The sequence below is a fragment of the Apostichopus japonicus genome, chromosome 23 (assembly GCF_037975245.1).
Source record: "Apostichopus japonicus isolate 1M-3 chromosome 23, ASM3797524v1, whole genome shotgun sequence".
Taxonomy (NCBI): Eukaryota; Metazoa; Echinodermata; class Holothuroidea; order Aspidochirotida; family Stichopodidae; genus Apostichopus; species Apostichopus japonicus.
In genome coordinates, this window is record NC_092583.1 from 18,154,403 (window position 1) to 18,173,453 (window position 19,051).

A 19,051-nucleotide genomic window follows, 5' to 3' on the forward strand; every position below is an offset into this window, starting at 1 on the left:
GTAGTGTGATTCATGCGGACAGGAAAAGACCGACTTCCCGGAAACCGCGTACTTGCCTCTCACAGATAATGTGCCAGCATAGAACAGCCTTAGCCGCCATTGGATGAGGTCGCCCATTGTCTAAGCGTGTAATATTCGTACTCGGGCAAATCATTGTTACGAAAACAAATCAGTGATTACAGAAGCAATTGATGTGACTAAAATATAATAGGAAACGTAGGCAGCTGGTTATGAATTCACATCTAAGTTAAAGTGAAAAGTTGAGTTTAAGTTTTAACAACAGGTAGGTAAAACTTGATTACAGTCATGAAAACGCGAAAATCCTACAAAGCGTGGAATAATAGAAGTTTATCTCCGTTTAAAACGGTAAATCATAGGGCTCATCGCACCATGATTATTTTTAGCAGATCTCTGAACAAAATTTGAACTAGAATGGTGGCAGTGATCTTGACAAATCTTTTCAACAGCATGGAGTAGGATGAAAGGGAAGGTTATCAACTTTTGATCAAAATTTCAATAGTTTAACTGGCTGAACCCCTACCGCGGTCCCTTATGTTGCATTTTTCTAACAGTATAGACCCACCCCTCACCCCTGCACTTCCCCTTCTCTCTATACTCCCGCCCTATTTCCATAAAGGAGAGGAAAATATAGTTTCATTTGGTTCAGATTGATGGATAAATGAATGATATCGTGTTCATCAGAAGGCCTTCAGATCATGGGATTAATGGAGCGACATCTGGAAAGAATATGACTGCAACCGGATATCGTCTCTTTTTGTTAGCCAAAGAGCACATACTTAGAAATGTAAGTTTTATATTGTACTATTTATCAGGTTTTGTAATTGCCTACGTGGATCAAGGTCAATGATTGCGCATAAGACATTTTCTCGACAAAGCAGTATACGAATCGCTGTCTCAGTAGTCAGTACCCGGCTGCAATAATTCAACATTGAGAGGCTGCACAAGTTTTTATTAGAGTGTTAATTTAAGTATGTATTTTGAATAGCTTCTTACATAACGCATTATTCCGCCATTGCGCAACCGGTGTAAACATAATAGTAAAACTATAGGCCTACATGTCGTGTCCAAGAATGACAATTCCATTATTACATATTATCTGCTCCACATTAGACGTACTAATAACGTAAGAACTTAAATGTGTCATAAAACAATGTCATCGTATGTCCAATGTTATGACAAGGTACTTCATACCATAGAGGTAAAAACAGACCTCCATGTTCAGACTAAGACAGGCGTAGGAACATAAAGCGCTGAATTTAACCGATATTACCTGATTGCTACACGACCATGGGCGTCAGCCGAATAAAAACAGAGGGCTATTTTACTTCGGTTTCAAATAGCTGGTTAACGGGTTTACAATAATACAATTAACCGGTTAAGCGTCAAAATCCTTCTCTTTGTCAGGTTGTCTGTAAATAGGAGAAGTGTCGCAGAAAGGAGTGGTGCAGCAATTTAAATGTGCGCCAGAGGGCGAGTCTAAATTCGTCAAAGTCCAACCACGGTTTGGTCTTTCGTGAGAAATTTCTCTTTATTTGTGGCACCTTTATAGACGCCCGGATGTAACACTCTCTATCTTTCTCTGTTGAGACAGTTCCATTCTGGTGGGTGGTATCAGGAGAGATTTTTTTTTCCTTTTTTTTCTCAGTGGGCCGGCTTCGGTGGATGGGTGTTCTTGTTTAGTTTTAGGTACTTATCACCGGGTCCCAGATGGCCGCATTGGCTTCGTTACGACTTTGTATGGGACTTTCTCCATATATTTTTATCAGTAGCCTACCGTGGCCATTTGAACGATTGCATATTCGATATGGCCGGTAATTTCCGCAAATTTGGCAGTAAAATCCATTTGTAACCTCTCAAGATTATCTCCCGAGGGGGCGTACAGTAGATCGATTTTGAGACCGACTGGACATTTTTAAGACCGACTGCAAAGACGTGACTTTTGGTACTTAAAACAAGCTTTATCATGCTAAAAATTAGGGCCTGTCAATAATGATGACCTTACATACAAAACTCTTCCTTCTCTTTACATAGTCATAAGCCACCGTCGTTTTTCGTTTGCTTGCGAAATTTTCATTGAATGCATTGATAGGTATAGCTCTTTAACGGTATAATTTTGGCGTGAATATGCGAACACACAAATCATACCCAGTTGAGCACAAGCAAAATGTCATGTCTAAAATTCATTACCTGTTGGTGGTGGTCTACCTTTCTCTTTGTTTTTTGGCCACTCTAGGGGAAAAAATCTTTTATTCTGGTAAAACTATCATTGGATCTTAACAAGCGAATCCTACAACAGACGTGTATTTTCGGATCTAGTCGAGACGGCATTATCTGTGATCGTTTCTGAATAACAGGACGTATTTCGGGTTAACGACGTGTTATCTCCAGGCTATATGAATGGCGGCTTTCTCGGGATTGGTTGTTCGTTTAGTAGAATGGTTGTTCTCACGTTTTGCCATTGCTCATTCACAAAGAATCCTATTGACGTCTGAGCAATACTAAGTAGACATTGGTCGACATAACGGGTCATGTTTTATTCATGAGTGGTTAAAAATAAGTTATTGAAGTGCGTCGCAAAGGAATGCATTGACGTAGAATGGATGTTGTTAAGTGCTCAGTCGAGGTTTGAGTTTGCTTTCCTGAATGCAAAGTAGAACGGGAAAGAAATTTGAAATTAAAATGAAAGGGGCGAAAAGAAGGCAATTAAGCCTTCATTGTTCGTTATTTTGATTGGAACAGTGTCGTGGGATGTGCTTTCATGTAATATTAATTTTGCTTCTAATACAGACATTACGAACTGGGTCAAAGTTTACAAGTGATAGCGGCTTTAAAATGTTAGTTGCAGTTTGCATTTGAGTGACCATTAACTGAGTTGCTGGCATATTTTCGGGCCAATACTAACGAACTCTAAGCTGCTGGTCAATCAAGTTTGTAATCATTCCTCGAGTAAACTTTGGCGACGGCATTGGCTGACAAAGTCAAATATTTCTTGTTGGTATGGCCACAATGATATACAATGCGAAGACTGACAGTTAGTTTCTACAACAGCCAACCGGAGAGATGGCGCAATATGCACTAAAAATCATACTGTTTAATTTAGATATGCTACTCTGGCCTCAAGAACCGAATGATCACCAACAAAAAGGCCTATACACTTGGACTGTTGTTATAGTGCAATAAGCTATATTATTGTATCTGTTCCATATAGTCTCTGTTCATTGTTACTACATGCGTAGACAGGATACCAGTGAAAGTGCTCCGACTCCCCCTCTCGTGACCAAAAGTTAAATCAGTACAGGTGTGTATCTCCAAAGGCTCCCTATGTCTATCCCAGTGGATTAAGCTGAATATGACATCCGGCCTATGCAACTGACGCAATATCATACATATACTATAAGTGAATGAATAATAAATAGTACACATATACGGAAGCGTAGAAGGGACATTGCATTGACGAGTTACCAACTTGACAAAACAACAATTTTCTGCAAATTGACGAGTTGTCGAGATGGTAACGTGACAAAATTCAGAAAATTGACGTTTTGACGAGATAACGGATCTCGTCAATGCAGCAATTTTCTGCAAATTGACGAGTTGCACACTTACTACCATCTCGACAAAACGACAAAATTCAGAAAATTGTTGCATTGACGAGATCCGTTATCTCGTCAAAACGTCAATTTCCTGAATTTTGTCAACTTGTCGAGATGATAGTAAGTGTGCAACTCGTCAATTTGCAGAAAATTGCTGCATTGACGAGATCCGTTTTCTCGTCAAAACGTCAATTTTCTGAATTTTGTCACGTTACCATCTCGTCAACTCGTCAATTTGCAGATAATTGTCGTTTTGTCAAGTTGGTAACGCGTCAATGCAATGTCCCTTCTACGCTTCCGTACACATAGGCTATAGGTTCCAAGTGATAACCGTGTACAACAAATTCAACATTTTGAGAGAGCGTTAATTATATCTTCTGATATGAATTCAGTGGCGTCACTATGGTTTCAGTGTCTGGCCTCAAGTGCAGCCTAATTCATGATCTAGTCTGCATCATGTGACACTATACCCGTAGAGTACAATTTTTGTTGGAAAGGGCATGGGCACAAGGTTGGCAAATGTCCGTCCTGCACCGGAAGGGATGTCTCGTCTCCTGTGAGAAACGTTTCATGGGTAAGGAGGCCTAGTTCCCAATAATGCTGTCCATTTTAAATACATATGTGTATTTCATGTTTATATTTGAAGCTCAATATTGATTTCTATATGAAAAGTCAGATCACGGCCTGTTCTCTCTGATCTACCCACCACCGGGATCTACCCACCCCGGGATTTACCCACTACCGGGATCTACCCACCACCGGGATCTACCCACCACCGGGATCTTCCCACAACCAGGATCTACCCACCACCAGGATCTTCCCACCACCGGGATCTACCCACCACCGGGTTCTAACCACCACCGGGATCTACCAACCACCTGGATCTACCCAACACCGGGTTCTTCCTGCCACCGAAATCTACCAACCACCGGGATCTACCCAGTACCGGGATCTACCCACCACCGGGTTCTATCTACCCGCCACCAGGATCTACCAACCACCACCGGGATCTACCCACCACTGGGTTCTACCTGCCACTGAAATCTACCAACCACCGGTATCTAACCCACCACCGGGATCTACCCGCCACCGGGATCTACCCACCACCGGGATCTACCCATCACCGGGATCTACCAACCACCTGGATCAACCCAACACCGGGTTCTACCCACCACCGAAATCTACCAACCACCGGGATCTACCCACCACCGGGATCTACCCACCACCGGGTTCTACCCGCCATCGGGATCTACCAACCACAGGGATCTACCTGCCACCGGGATCTACCCACCACTGGGTTCTACCTGCCACCGAAATCTACCCATCACCGTGATCTACCTGCTGCAGGGATCTACCCACCACCGGGTTCTACCCGCCATCGGGATCTACCAACCACAGGGATCTACCTGCCACCGGGATCTACCCACCACTGGGTTCTACCTGCCACCGAAATCTACCCATCACCGTGATCTACCTGCTGCAGGGATCTACCCTCTTCCGGGATCTACCCACCACCGGGATCTGAATTAATGTCTCCTACTGTACGCCAACATTTCATAAGAACTTCACTTAGGACTAAAATTTTGTGCAAAAGATAACTTGCAGGTGTGATCTGTTATCTCAAAACTAAAGACGAAACCAACCAGTGAGGCCCCTGGATATTGGGGACCCTGGATATTGGGGACCCTGCAAGTGGCGGTATGTGGATTTTCCCAGCCAAGATACACCACTACGAGACCCATACTAAGGCCCCGGGGTACATTCGAGAGTTATGTAAGTGTAATTCCTCTTTCTGACATGTATTTATGCTCTCCAAAACACTACAGGTAAAAGTGATGCGGCTTTTGTGGGTCTTGCATGCCCAGCCATACAGTTGTATGGTAATTATAGGACAAGTTGCAGCTTTTGTTATTTTTCGAAACATTGCTCAGTTAGTCACTACAAGTCCGTCTCCAAATCGATCAACACGACTCTGGTTATATGACATTTTGAGACAGTTAGACAGATACAAAATTGCACAAAATTGTTCAATTGCTCAGTTGGAATGAAGTGAACAATTGAACATTTAGCAGAAAATGTTAAATTGACGAGATATGATAAGTGGTCAATTGAACATTTTGTAGAAAATTGTTGAATTGACGACACATTGTAAGTGTTTAATTCAACATTTGGCAGAAAATTGTTCAATTACTCAGTTGGAATGAAGTGAACAATTGAACATTTTTCAGAAAAATGTTGAATTGACGAGATCTGATAAGTTGTCAATAAGAAAAACGTTAAATTGCTCAGTAGAAGCAACAGAGCAATCCAACATTTTTGTGATTGTTGATAAGATATTATCAAGGGCGGCGGAAGCACTTTTAATCTGGGGGCACCAACATCAAAGGGCACTTTGCAGAAATTTGATTGGACTGATGCAGCCTTATATTTAGTACCCTTTATAACTCTTATTGTATTATCTTATTTGCGTATACACATCACTCCATCAACGCCCCCCCCCCCCCCCAAGGAAAATATGCATACTAGCACTGCAATATCCAATGTGCAAATTGGGAAACAAGGAACAAGTTTTCTTTTGAGACAAATTGAGGTGAAATCATGCTAGTTGCTAATGTAAGAATCTTCCGAATTAGGGTGTATTTCTTGTTAATATCTAAACAAACTTTCCATTCGAAATAGCTTTGCGTTTGACCCACAGACATTAAAAAATCAGCGGCGTAGCCAGGATTTGCAAAGTTGTTTGCACGACTATCTGAGCGGAGCGCCACCATCGGTTGGCGCGGAGCGTGCAAGAAAATTTTTGGTTTAACAAACCCCTCAGATGGCCGGAAACGGCCCTTCCCGAGTGTTTATTCTGATTCCCTGGCCTCTTGCTAACTTGAAACACCTCAATTTTTATGAAGAAAAAGGGCACATTTTTAACCTGAGGAAAAGTGGGGGGGGGGGGGGCACGTGCCCCCTGGTTCCGCAGCCCTTGGATATTATCTAATGTTGATGGCACTTTTAAGCTTCCGTAGTTATCAGTTTTTGTGGCGCTGTGTTGATGTAACTTTTTCTAGAAGCACCGATGACAATTGGAACAACGTTCCATTTCAGTATCTGCCAGAATTTTGTAGTAAGGTAGTTTTGACAACAGCTATCTCCCATAGAGAGACGGAACGTGCATTTTCTAATTTTCCGTGATTTGTAAATTTTCGAACATATCTAGCCACGAGAGGAATCGATCGACAAATGATCCATGTTTCCGAATGGAGGAATGTTTCTAATACCTTGATGTCCAGGATATCAAATGCGTCTTCGCTTTTGCCCAATTTCTCAGCCGTTTGCTTGGTTTCACGACGAAACGAAAAGATTATATCAGATTTTCTGTGATAAGAATATTGACCTATGCAATTTAATCTGTTTAGCTTAAAAATCCCGATGTTTAAGTGGGCATTCCTTGGAGGCGTTTACCTCCGAAGCCCCCCTTCGTTTACCTCCGAAGCCCTCCCTCCTCCAGTTTTCAAATGAGGTAATAATGAACACGATAAGAAATTGTTTTTAACACTGAACTCAAATTGACCCTTATTCAGAGCAATGCCGAGATTTCAGACTCCAGGTGATCCTCTACAGATGCAGGCATGCGTATAGGCGGCAGTTAACTGGAAGTTCCACATCCTCACTTGTGACTGCCTTTGGAATAGTATGCTAGTTTATAGTAACGTTTTAGGGTGGTTTTAATCCCCACCAATTACAACCTTTGTAAATGCCTTCTCATAAAGTAGTCTGCTTCAAAGGAGAGCCGCTGACATATTGGACAGATCTGGGGCCTTTTTCACAAAGTCCTGTTTGGTGTGTCGAGGTTAGTGAAAGAGGCCTCTTGACCTGTTACTCGAACCATAATCATTGTTTTGTTTAATTGCCGGCTGTGTAAAGATTGAATAAAACGATTGAAATTCACATAACTCTTTATCGATTTATCAAAATTAATTTGAGAGAATAAATCATTTCGTACCCGGGCTGTTATACTTTGGACTTAACCATTTGATAATAGGTTTGCATCGAGTTTAAACATTGGATAATAGGTTTGCATCGTGTTTAAATAAGGGGTTAATCAACGGTCTACCGTGCGTTACTCACAGGATTAATGCACAATCGGGGGATAATGCAAGCGATGCACGAGGGCGGAGCCCGAGTGCATCCAGCGATAGCATTAACACCCGGAGTGCATTAATCATGTGAGTAACGCATGCTAGACTGTTGATTAACCCCGTTCATTCATACACTACCATTTGTGTGGGGGAAAAAATCATAAAACAAAACATTTTTGGTTACATATAACCAAAGATTTATTAAAGTGATGCCCCGTAATTTTACCGTGCTTTACTCACAGGATTAACCACGGTCAGCTGACTTGAATGGACCAATAGGATTTAGGAATCTTTACTAAGTATGAATGAACATTGGATAATAGGTTTGCATCGAGTTTAAACATTGGATAATAGGTTTGCATCGTGTTTAAACATTGGATAATAGGTTTGCATCGAGTTTAAACATTGGATAATAGGTCTGCATCGTGTTTAAACATTGGATAATAGGTTTGCATCAAGTTTAAACATTGGATAATAGGTTTGCATGGTTAGGGATTTCAGTCGTTCTATATAAATCATGGTTGGATCAGTCGTTGTACTATGACATGAATTATGATGATAGTGTAAATGATAAGAAAATAAAACATTTTATTTTTCTCTGTGTTTGTTTGGCATTTAAATCATGGTTAATTATGATATACATATATATATATATACATATATATATATATATATATTTTATATATATATATATATATATATATATATATATATATATATATATATATACATATGGTGCTCATGTAAATGATACAAAATAAAACATTTCATTTATCTCTGTGTTTGTTAAGCATTTAAATCATGGTTAATTATGATATACATATATATATATATATATATATATATATATACATATGGTGCTCAAGTAAATGATACAAAATAAAACATTTCATTTATCTCTGTTTTTATGCATTTAAATTGTTTTTAATGGTATACATGTTTATACATATGGTGCTAGTGTAAATGATACAAAAATAAAACCTTTCATTTGTTGAAATTAGTTATATTTGTCACAACTCTGATACCAAAAAATCAAATAATATTACTTCAAACTTGTGGAAATTACCAGATCAATTGGAACTTTAAATGGTTCATTTTCAGAGCCGCCAATTTATTATTTCTGTGCTTTGTAGTCTAACAATTGAATCAACCCAAGGGTATGTATACATATGTATATAATGCAATTCATTGCCTAGTTGATCGATGGTGGTATTAGTTGCTGTGCACTGACCATTGTATATTTATGTACTGTGCACTAGGATTTAAATATTCTGTCAGCCGGTGGGGGGGTGATCCCCTGCTTTTTTCTGCGGAATGGGGGGGGGGGGGATTAGTGATTGCAAAAATGAGAGAAAATTGCAGGAAATGAGAAAACGGTTGCAGAAACAAGGGGAAAAAATTCAAGACATTGTCCAAGCCCTGATATTTCTGAAGGTACCACACTATGCTGGACATGCCATTTAATTCTCCTGTTCTGATACTCTGTGAATCTTCCATCATGATGGGATTGCATACAACTTCAATAGATGAGATCTGACCATTCGTTACATGCTACCTGGCTGATGGTGCCATGTTAATGATCCTGGTGATGTCTTGGCAATCTTTTGTCTGGTGGTTCCATGGACCTGATCGGTACTGTCATGTCCATAATATTCTGTAAGGTTAGGAAGATGGCAATGTTTAGTTAGGATGCCAACATTTATTAGTGGGTACCTGCTGGAGGTTCAAATCTTCAAAATCCTCACAGGTTATTGAACCACATTACATAACTTGAATTTGTCTATTATCTTCCTTTTTATAAATTGAACAGACAGGTTTGTATATATATTCAATGGAGGACAAACAGATTACAATTGTTGAAAAATAAATTTCTCAAACCAAGGGCAGAAACCGACTTGGCTAAGTGCAAGAAAGAGACCATCCAAACATGTTGTTCAGAGTATGTTTATTTAGCTCTTTGCATGAAATTAAACAAGGAAATACCATACCATTCAAATATCAAACAATTCATAACCTATTTTTAATTGTTGTGAACATTTCGGTGTGCAAGATCTATTTACAAGACAAACATCTTCTATGTTACCTCATCAATGATATGCCTTACGACAAATACTTCACAGCATCTTCTAAGTTCTTCTCGTAATGACCTGTTATAGTTGCCAAATGCTCATTGCCACTACAGGTTCCTCCGAAAAGTTCTGCTGCCCGTTGAGCCCACATAATGGCAGAAAATCCATCATCAACCATCTCCTAAAAGATAAATATATCCTCAGTTTTCATTTTGAAATGTTACCTTGGATTAAAGGTATTATTAGAAATTTAAAGAATAAAAAAGATGGATCATGCTTTAAATGTTGATTTTCACATGAAATAACCTTGTACCCTATCATAACAACAGTTTCACGCTCTCATAATAGGGATTTTCACATGGAAGAACCTTGTACCCCATCATAACATTTTGAGGCACACATAATAGGGATATTCACATGAAATAGCCTTGTACCCCATCATAACAACAGTTTCACACACTCATAATAGGGATATTCACATAAAATAACCTTGTACCCTATCATAACAACAGTTTCACACTCTCACAATAGGGATTTTCACATGAAAGAACCTTGCATCCTGTCAAAATGAGTTTCACAATATAATAATAGTGATGCCACATAATAAAACTTATGATTCCCATCAAACCAACAGTTTTGCACACTCGTAATAAGGGATGTCGCATATGACATCAGGTTTGTTGACATCAAGTGACCTTTGACCATCCCCCCAAAACTGTAACATTTCAACTCAGTCTACTATGCATGTCAAATTTTGGTCCAAGTAACAGTTGTCAGATACAGAAATTTTTAATATTTTCACAATTTAACCTCTGGTGGCCAAATATGACTTTTTAACCTTCACCCCAACCACATCACAGCTCTAATACTAATTGTAGGTTTGCTTTTTTTCCATTACCCTTGAGGAGATGCAATGAGCATGAACCTTGTCTCCTTTCCTACTGATGAGCAATAAAGATGAGGTTAGTTTGTTTCGTTGACACTGGGTTCCAATACTCCTCAGATCCTGCACAAATGAAGAGACAAAATGACAAAAGTGGTTTATGTGTGAAAGTGGTTGAAATGGTGGTTATAGTGGCTAATTATACTGAAATTAGATTAGTTTGTGTAAAGTAACTTTACTCTTGGAACTTTAATCTTTGAGTGATTTGCTTAGATTGAGCACATTCATCTGACAGTTTGTACAAAAACATCAAACAACATTTGTTGCATACTGGGTACTAACTAAAACCAAAATAATCATATTAATAGCACCTGCAGTACGCCATTGTCTGCCTTAATGTTTGGAATGCCATAAATGCTGGTGAAATGAGGAATCAAAATAATCCTTAACAAATTGAAATGATAATTTTTAAAAGATTCAATTTTTAATTTGAGTCATCATGTTAAAGGATTGGTTCAGGTGTTTGAAATGTCTATTTTGTATGAAAGAGCACAAAAAGACAAAAAGAACAGTGAAGAAACTACCATGATAGCATGCTCTGTTAAGGAGATATGCCACTTTGAAGATATCAAAATTTCTTTGAAAACGACTGGTGTAGAAAGACTAACTGTGAGGGTGTGATGTCACATCCTCACTTCCGTAACATTTGTGAATATATTTCTTTAAAAATTATTTACATTTCTTAACACATTTGAAAATAATATAATCAAAAATTCTTCAGATGTTTAATCTCAAATACTTCCTTTGACAAATATGAGATCTCCTGACATATTATTTGGTTGAAAGTCATGAAATTCTCACAAAATATTTAGAGAAAAAAACTGACTTTTCAGGAATTTGAGGATGTGACATCACAGCTAGTCATATTTCAGCAGTTTCTACACAATCTGGTAATACTTTACACTTCAATATCTCTTTAACCGAAAAAGATATTTGAACAGTTTTTTCACCATTGTGTTTCTTTTATTGTCCTCTTTCATATAACACCAATATGTATGACAACTGAACCAATCCTTTGACAGTCTTTCAGCCTTTTGCCTCTGTTGACTTCAAATGACCTTTCACCTCCACAGAAAACAATAGGGATACTGTAATCAGGTAAGGTGGAGCAACATTCCAGCGATACAGTTCATCTAAGTTTTACCTTTTGAGGCAGTTTTTTCTACAAGACTATGACTGCTGTTGACTTCAAATGACCATTAACCTCTGAAGAAAACAATAGGGCTCTTTTATTCAATAATATGTATCCAAATCCTTGTATGAAGTTTACATAACATATAGGTTTTCAGTTATTGTGTGTCACACACATGCCGTCACCATCCCATTGATTCCTTATAGCAAATCAAGAAAAAGAAAGCTTTAATCCTGAACTGTAGTTAATGTTTGGAGTTTTAGGTGACCAAATATGAAATCTGCATCAGGGTCTCTTGTTTTACTTTGAATATGAACAACATCGTTGTTTTACTATAAACAACATAAAACTTGTGACTTGGCAGGATATCAGGAAGACTAGTACCTAAACCCAGCTAGTTTATTTTATGCACTCTATGAAATACTGCCTTCTTTATATTCACATCATGGATTTGTCACTCATATAAAATATCTTTGTATTAGTGATATTAAAGCAGAAATCAGAAACTGTTGATCAACACTTGACCTACGGCTTTTAAATTTTAAAAGAGGGAAGTTTGCATGCACTTTGTGTGCTGGGCTATTTATGCTGTCCTTCCAAAATGGTTGGAAGAAAGTATTGCCTTCTCTCTGAGGAACACTTGTCACCTTGGCATATTACAAATATGGCAGTTTATAAGAAAGACTCACCCTTGGTTCTAGGCCATCAGGTAAAAGTTTTACTATTCTTGAATGCTTTAAGAAATCTGGATGAGAAGAAACTTCCTGTATAATCTGAAAAAAAAAAACACAAAAACACTATCACACAGGAAAAATAGCATGCTTTTCCTTGGGTGGAATGTAGAAAATTGAGATTGGAAGCAAATCAGCTACATGCAGGTAGCTAAGATAACCTGCATGTACCAAAAGCTACCTGCAGGTACATAGTTGTGGCTACCTGCATGTACATAGCTGTGGCTACATGCAGGTTCATAGCTACATGCATGTACATAAGGTGCTTACAGTTTATGACTATTTATGGACTTCTGACAGCATGTCATGTGACTGGTTACTCTTTTTTTATGAATAAATTAACTTTACAAACTAGGGTGAACATTATTGGCATAGAATATAAACTGAATTTCACTTCAAATCCCTTTGAAGGCATATTTACTTGTGAAATCAAACTGAAGCAGTGTGTAATGATGCAAGATGCACAACCTAACAAAAGCATTTGTCACAACTTGATTTAATAGACTTAACAGTTTAAAGTGTTATGATTTTGTTTATGTTGCTTGTCTGTAAAAGGATGGTGAAGGGTGAATGGGGCAGAGTATGAAGGCAGTTATGTGAACAATAAGCAATGTTAAGAGCAAGAGAAAATATATCTTTACATCCCATCTAAGAAGCTAGCTGAACAAGTAACTTTGAAAACTACAGCAGTAAGAAGTAATACCCTAAAACTTGTTTCTTTGTGTAAAAAATTACCTTAAATATGGTTACTTTCTTCATCTTCCTTTCATGCTTTTTCAATCGTTCACGTAAGGCAGTTATTTTATTTTTCACTTGTTCCTTGTGAATAATATCAAAAGGGACGTTATCTACTTCTGATTCTAGATTGTACAGCGCCTTCTGCAAGGTGGTCATAGCAATGTCTTCACAAGTCAAACTTTGTAGAAAGTCTTCAACCTGATAAAAACCAACAAAAAAAAACACAAAATAAGAAACATGTCATTTATTAACACAAGTGAGAACAATCATTTCTAGTGGTACTTCCTTTAAGTGGTCATGGAACAGTGCAGTATGATATTGATTTACATGAGGGAGAGCCACCATTCCTGGTGGTACTTCTCTTAGCTAATCATTGAACAGTGCAGTATGATATTGATTTACATGAGTGAGAGCCATCATTTCTGGTGGTACTTCTCTTAGCTAATCATTGAACAGTGCAGTGAGATATTGATTTACATGAGTGAGAGCCATCATTTCTGGTGGTACTTCTCTTAGCTAATCATTGAACAGTGCAGTGAGATATTGATTTACATGAGTGAGAGCCATCATTTCTGGTGGTACTTCTCTTAGCTAACCATTGAACAGTGCAGTATGATATTGATTTACATGAGTGAGAGCCATCATTTCTGGTGGTACTTCTCTTAGCTAATCATTGAACAGTGCAGTAAGATATTGATTTACATGAGTGAGAGCCATCATTTCTGGTGGTACTTCTCTTAGCTAATCATTGAACAGTGCAGTGAGATATTGATTTACATGAGTGAGAGCCATCATTTCTGGTGGTACTTCTCTTAGCTAATCATTGAACAGTGCAGTAAGATATTGATTTACATGAGTGAGAGCCATCATTTCTGGTGGTACTTCTCTTAGCTAATCATTGAACAGTGCAGTAAGATATTGATTTACATGAGTGAGAGCCATCATTTCTGGTGGTACTTCTCTTAGCTAATCATTGAACAGTGCAGTAAGATATTGATTTACATGAGTGAGAGCCATCATTTCTGGTGGTACTTCTCTTAGCTAATCATTGAACAGTGCAGTGAGATATTGATTTACATGAGTGAGAGCGATCATTTCTGGTGGTACTTCTCTTAGCTAATCATTGAACAGTGCAGTGAGATATTGATTTACATGAGTGAGAGCCATCATTTCTGGTGGTACTTCTCTTAGCTAATCATTGAACAGTGCAGTGAGATATTGATTTACATGAGTGAGAGCCATCATTTCTGGTGGTACTTCTCTTAGCTAATCATTGAACAGTGCAGTGAGATATCGATTTACATGAGTGAGAGCCATCATTCCTGGTGGTACTTCTCTTAGCTAATCATTGAACAGTGCAGTGAGATATTGATTTACATGAGTGAGAGCCATCATTCCTGGTGGTACTTCTCTTAGCTAATCATTGAACAGTGCAGTGTGATATTGATTTACATGAGTGAGAGCCATCATTTCTGGTGGTACTTCTCTTAGCTAATCATTGAACAGTGCAGTGAGATATTGATTTACATGAGTGAGAGCCATCATTTCTGATGGTACTTCTCTTAGCTACTCATTGAACAGTGCAGTGAGATATTGATTTACATGAGTGAGAGCCATCATTTCTGGTGGTACTTCTCTTAGCTAATCATTGAACAGTGCAGTGAGATATCGATTTACATGAGTGAGAGCCATCATTCCTGGTGGTACTTCTCTTAGCTAATCATTGAACAGTGCAGTGAGATATTGATTTACATGAGTGAGAGCCATCATTCCTGGTGGTACTTCTCTTAGCTAATCATTGAACAGTGCAGTGTGATATTGATTTACATGAGGGAGAGCCATCATTTCTGGTGGTATTTCTTTCGTTTGTCTTCTTATTTCTTCTTGAACAGTGCAGCAAGCTAAATATTCAGGGAGGGGTGGGGGGGGGGAATAATATGTTTTAAGCAATATCTAAAAACTTAAATGAGATCCCTAACCTGTATTATACAAAGCAATGTAACAAAATATCAATGCATGAAACTATTTCTTTATGGGCAAATTGACTCACTGCAACTATTAAAGTGGAAACCTTCAAAGATTTTCATGATTCTTACTTGATTGTTGTTAAACACAACCTGTTCACTCAGAGCATCAGCTTTCCTTTGGACCACTTCAGCAGCTTCTCCAGTTAGGGCAGTCAACCTTCGAATTCCTCCACTTGCCAACTTTTGAGAAGAAATAACCATTTGGCCTATGTGTCTTGAGTTGATAACATGCCTAAAACAAAATATCAATAGAGAAATAATGATAACATAAAGATGGATATAGTGCTTTACATAAAAGAATATCTAAACCACTTTACATGGGACTATAGTAAAATATGAATAATTACAAATATACTATACATACTCAGTAAACAAACTAGTGCAAGATGTGTTGGAGGGGGTTGGGGAGTACGTGGGAGTGGGGAGTACTTGGGAGAGGGGGTGGGGAGTAGGTGAAGATGGGCTTGTAAGGAAGGATACTTCAACATCCCAATACATACAAGAGTGTTCAGTCACAGGGATAAAAAATTCCTATGAATAAACTTAAAATTCCATGAGAAGGGCCAGCTTTCCCATATGAACAAGTTTTTGTTCTAATCATTGACTCAGTTATCTTTGCTAAAGAGCAGATTATTTTTATTATGTGGCTGAGCATGTAATGTATTATTTCTACTTTTCAAAAGTACTGGTTGTTACAAATAAACCAGCTTTTGTGTTTCATTACTCTTACATGATCCTATTTCCAGGAGATTCAGTGAACTAAATGTTTCAGTAGCCTGTACGGGAACGGGGGGGGGGGGGGGTGGGGAGGCTACCTTAGTGGTACAACGTCATATATGAGGTGTATGTATGTGTGGGTGAGCTGGTATGTGTGGGTATCTCCTAACTTACTGAATGGATTTGCACCAAATTTCTGTGTCAGGTATCTTCCAAAAATGTGTCAGGTCAAAGATAAAGGAAATTAAAGAGAAGACAATATTGCTCAACTGCTGAATGATTTTCAGTACTGGATTTGTGCGAAAGGTGGTCATTTTGATTGATTACATAGGTATATAGGGTGCGGTGGGGGGGGGGGAAGGTGCCTTATGAGGCGGGGTGTAAACTCTGTCTAGTTTGTCACCAAACATAAGGCTAGTTACATGTGGATATATGTCTTTCAAACTAAGTTATGTATTGTAACACATTTTAAAGTAAAATAATGGCTTGGAAAAAGTATTATATCAAAGGAAATATGTGGTCAAGAGCTGGGCATGATTTGTCAAAATGTACCATTTTGTTCAAAACACTACTGCTCAAAGACTTGTCACTGGATTCTCACAAAGTTTGTCACATGGTACAAAAGGCTATCTATAATGCTTTGATGTTGAAAGGGAGCTCATCTGAAGGGTTAGGTTGGAAGAGACAACCAATTATTATTATTACACCAAATATTTTAAGTGCTCAATACAAAACAAACAAGCACTTACAAAAGAAGTAGAAATAGACAACATAAAGCTGGATCAAGTACCTAAGAAATGCAGGGTAAGATGTGTCCTGATAGTTTGTTTAAAAGCTTTCAGCAAATTGGTAGTATAGATTGTTGTTGGAAGCTTGTTCCACAAGTGAGGGGTAGCCCAGGAATAATGTTTACTGCCATATGATGTTCTGATGCATGGAACAATCAATATCACGGTATGTTGAGATTGTAAAGGTCTTATTGGATGGTGTTCACTAAGCATTTGGTTCATGTAGCAAGCAGACAAGCCATGAAGTGTCTTAAAGGTGAGGAGCAGGAGTTTGTGATGGAATCAAGCTTTTCTAAGAAGCCTGTGAAATTGTTGTACAATTGCGGTGATATTATCAAATTTGGATGTCATGGTAATTATGCGTGCCTTCATATTCTGTACACGCTGAAGTTGCCGAGATTGGGTTTCTGAATGACCATACATTTGTGAATAACATTGGTCATCCTACTGCATTGGGCATATTAGTTTAAAAGATCTTGCAATATAATTCATTTTAGAAGGACCAGAGTGACAATGGGGTACTAACCTAGTAATCAGTTAGAAAAAGGTAAACAAGCATTAATAAATAAGACAAATACTGAATGAAAAGGTCTAGTTTAACCAGTCCAGTATTTACAACGATACATCCATTTCCTTTAAAGTGACCTCCTATCTCTTAGGGTCAGTTTAATGAGTGCAAATAAGTTGAACTAGGTGGGAGAGAAATTCCTAGGAATGAAATGGGAAATTAAAACATGGGTTCCAAGGAGGAGTAACATTTTTCTAAGTGAGGAAACTTCAAGTAGTCACATGATTAAGTTCCTTTTTTTTTATGTAAAGGAAAAACTAACTGAATTTATTAATTTTATTAAAATTGTACCATAGCACAATTTACACAGACTGAGTAGTTAACACAGCTCTTAGCAGAGAATCTAGTAAATTTTGTATATAAATAGGATTAGATCCTAAAACTTTATAACCAGGCAGAGTAAACAAATAAAACAACAACAAGTTAACTCACTGAGAAACTTTTATTCCTTTCACTTACTTTTCACTCCCCATTTCATTCCCAGGAGATTGAACATCTTTACATACAGCAGAGTGTTTGCATCAAATGTTAAGAAGGATATTTAGTACTATTTTCTAACATTGACAAATTGAGGTTTCAAAGTAACATCAATTCTAACGTTACTGTAGAATAACCTTGGTTTGTTTGGTATGATTACAAAAGCTGGCAACCAAATCCAGAAACTAAATATGACAATGTGCGAACTTGATTAAACTGGGTGCACCAAAGAAATTTCCTCTGAAACACTGGCAGACCCAATACCACATAAATCGGTCATCAAACTCATTCCAGTCTCAAGAAATTGTCTTTTTTAAAGGAGACACAAAAACAGGTATCATCCTTTGCTATAATATTTGATAGAAATCTTTGGGATGAACGACTCTGTCAAGTGACTAATAGAAACATTGCTCCATTAGTGATACCTCTCAAATGGAAACTTTGTTCATTACACTTGAGTTGGATTTGGGACCCCTTAAATGTTGGTCTTTACTCTCTTACATATATATTGACATCAAATCACTTGAATCACCTCTACAGAAAACAAGAGAATTGTTGCATTCATGAAGGTCGATGCACATATCAAATAAGATACTCATCCAACTCTTACTTTTGGAGTGATTGCATTTAAAAGGCTTTCAGATGTTCACCTTTTGACCTCAAATCTCCATAGAAAACAATAAATTATTGCATTCTCCAAGATGGACCAAGTACCAAGTATAAACTTATTCCAAGCTTAGAATTTGGAGTTATCATATTTACATGATTGGAGGACTTAGGACATCTATTGACTTCAATATGACCTTTGACCTGAACAACAAATGATATTGTTTTTGCACTCACTGATGTATATCCACATACCAAGTATTACATTCATCCCACTTTTTGACTTATCATGTTGCTAAGGTTTTCAGTGTTTCATTTCTGATCTCAGATGACCTTTGTCCTACACAAGCCACAAAAGGATCTTGTAGACACTAAATTGTACCCACATACTAAGTATGAAGTTTATACAAGTCTGGCTGTCAGAGTTCTCATGCTTTTTACAGACTTTGAACTATGATTACCTCAAACACCTTTGACCTCAACCAATTTTCAATATGCTTCTTGTACTCAT

At 38.0% G+C, this 19,051-nt stretch overlaps 2 protein-coding genes across 4 annotated transcripts in view; one reads left to right on the forward strand and one right to left on the reverse strand.

Annotated features, from left to right (window-relative positions):
* Positions 1-128: 128 nt before the first annotated feature.
* Positions 129-8,415, forward strand: LOC139964579 (uncharacterized). Of its 2 annotated transcripts, XR_011792018.1 has the most exons (3): positions 129-805; positions 4,411-5,387; positions 7,187-8,415. XR_011792018.1 is itself a non-coding variant. In XM_071966290.1 (2 exons), the coding sequence occupies exons 1-2, from the start codon at positions 680-682 to the stop codon at positions 4,945-4,947; spliced, it is 663 nt and encodes a 220-aa protein (XP_071822391.1). In that variant the 5' UTR covers positions 129-679; the 3' UTR covers positions 4,948-8,415. The 2 variants fall into 2 exon arrangements, 1 of the variants encoding a protein (XP_071822391.1); XM_071966290.1 differs by having other exon boundaries at positions 4,411-8,415.
* Positions 8,416-8,492: 77 nt separating this feature from the next.
* The window catches only part of LOC139964747 (alanine--tRNA ligase, cytoplasmic-like), a 37,633-nt gene continuing 27,074 nt past the window's right edge, over positions 8,493-19,051 (reverse strand). Inside the window, exons 15-20 of one of the 2 annotated variants that reach the window (XM_071966681.1) lie at positions 15,454-15,616; positions 13,355-13,555; positions 12,578-12,661; positions 10,712-10,819; positions 9,828-9,994; positions 8,493-9,398 (exon numbers count right to left, since the gene is read on the reverse strand). In XM_071966681.1, coding sequence (XP_071822782.1) covers positions 9,845-9,994; positions 10,712-10,819; positions 12,578-12,661; positions 13,355-13,555; positions 15,454-15,616 — 706 coding nt within the window. In that variant the 3' untranslated portion in view covers positions 8,493-9,398; positions 9,828-9,844. The remainder of the gene's footprint in view (positions 9,399-9,827; positions 9,995-10,711; positions 10,820-12,577; positions 12,662-13,354; positions 13,556-15,453; positions 15,617-19,051) is intronic. The other variant, XM_071966680.1, reaches the window with a different exon arrangement.

Bases quoted from the DNA above. Each gene is read 5' to 3' on its own strand.
- LOC139964579 (XM_071966290.1), top strand. From the start codon at position 680: ATGAATGATATCGTGTTCATCAGAAGGCCTTCAGATCATGGGATTAAT. The intron at 806-4,410 runs GTAAGTTTTATA...TCCCACAACCAG, and splicing joins AAGAGCACATACTTAGAAAT to GATCTACCCACCACCAGGAT.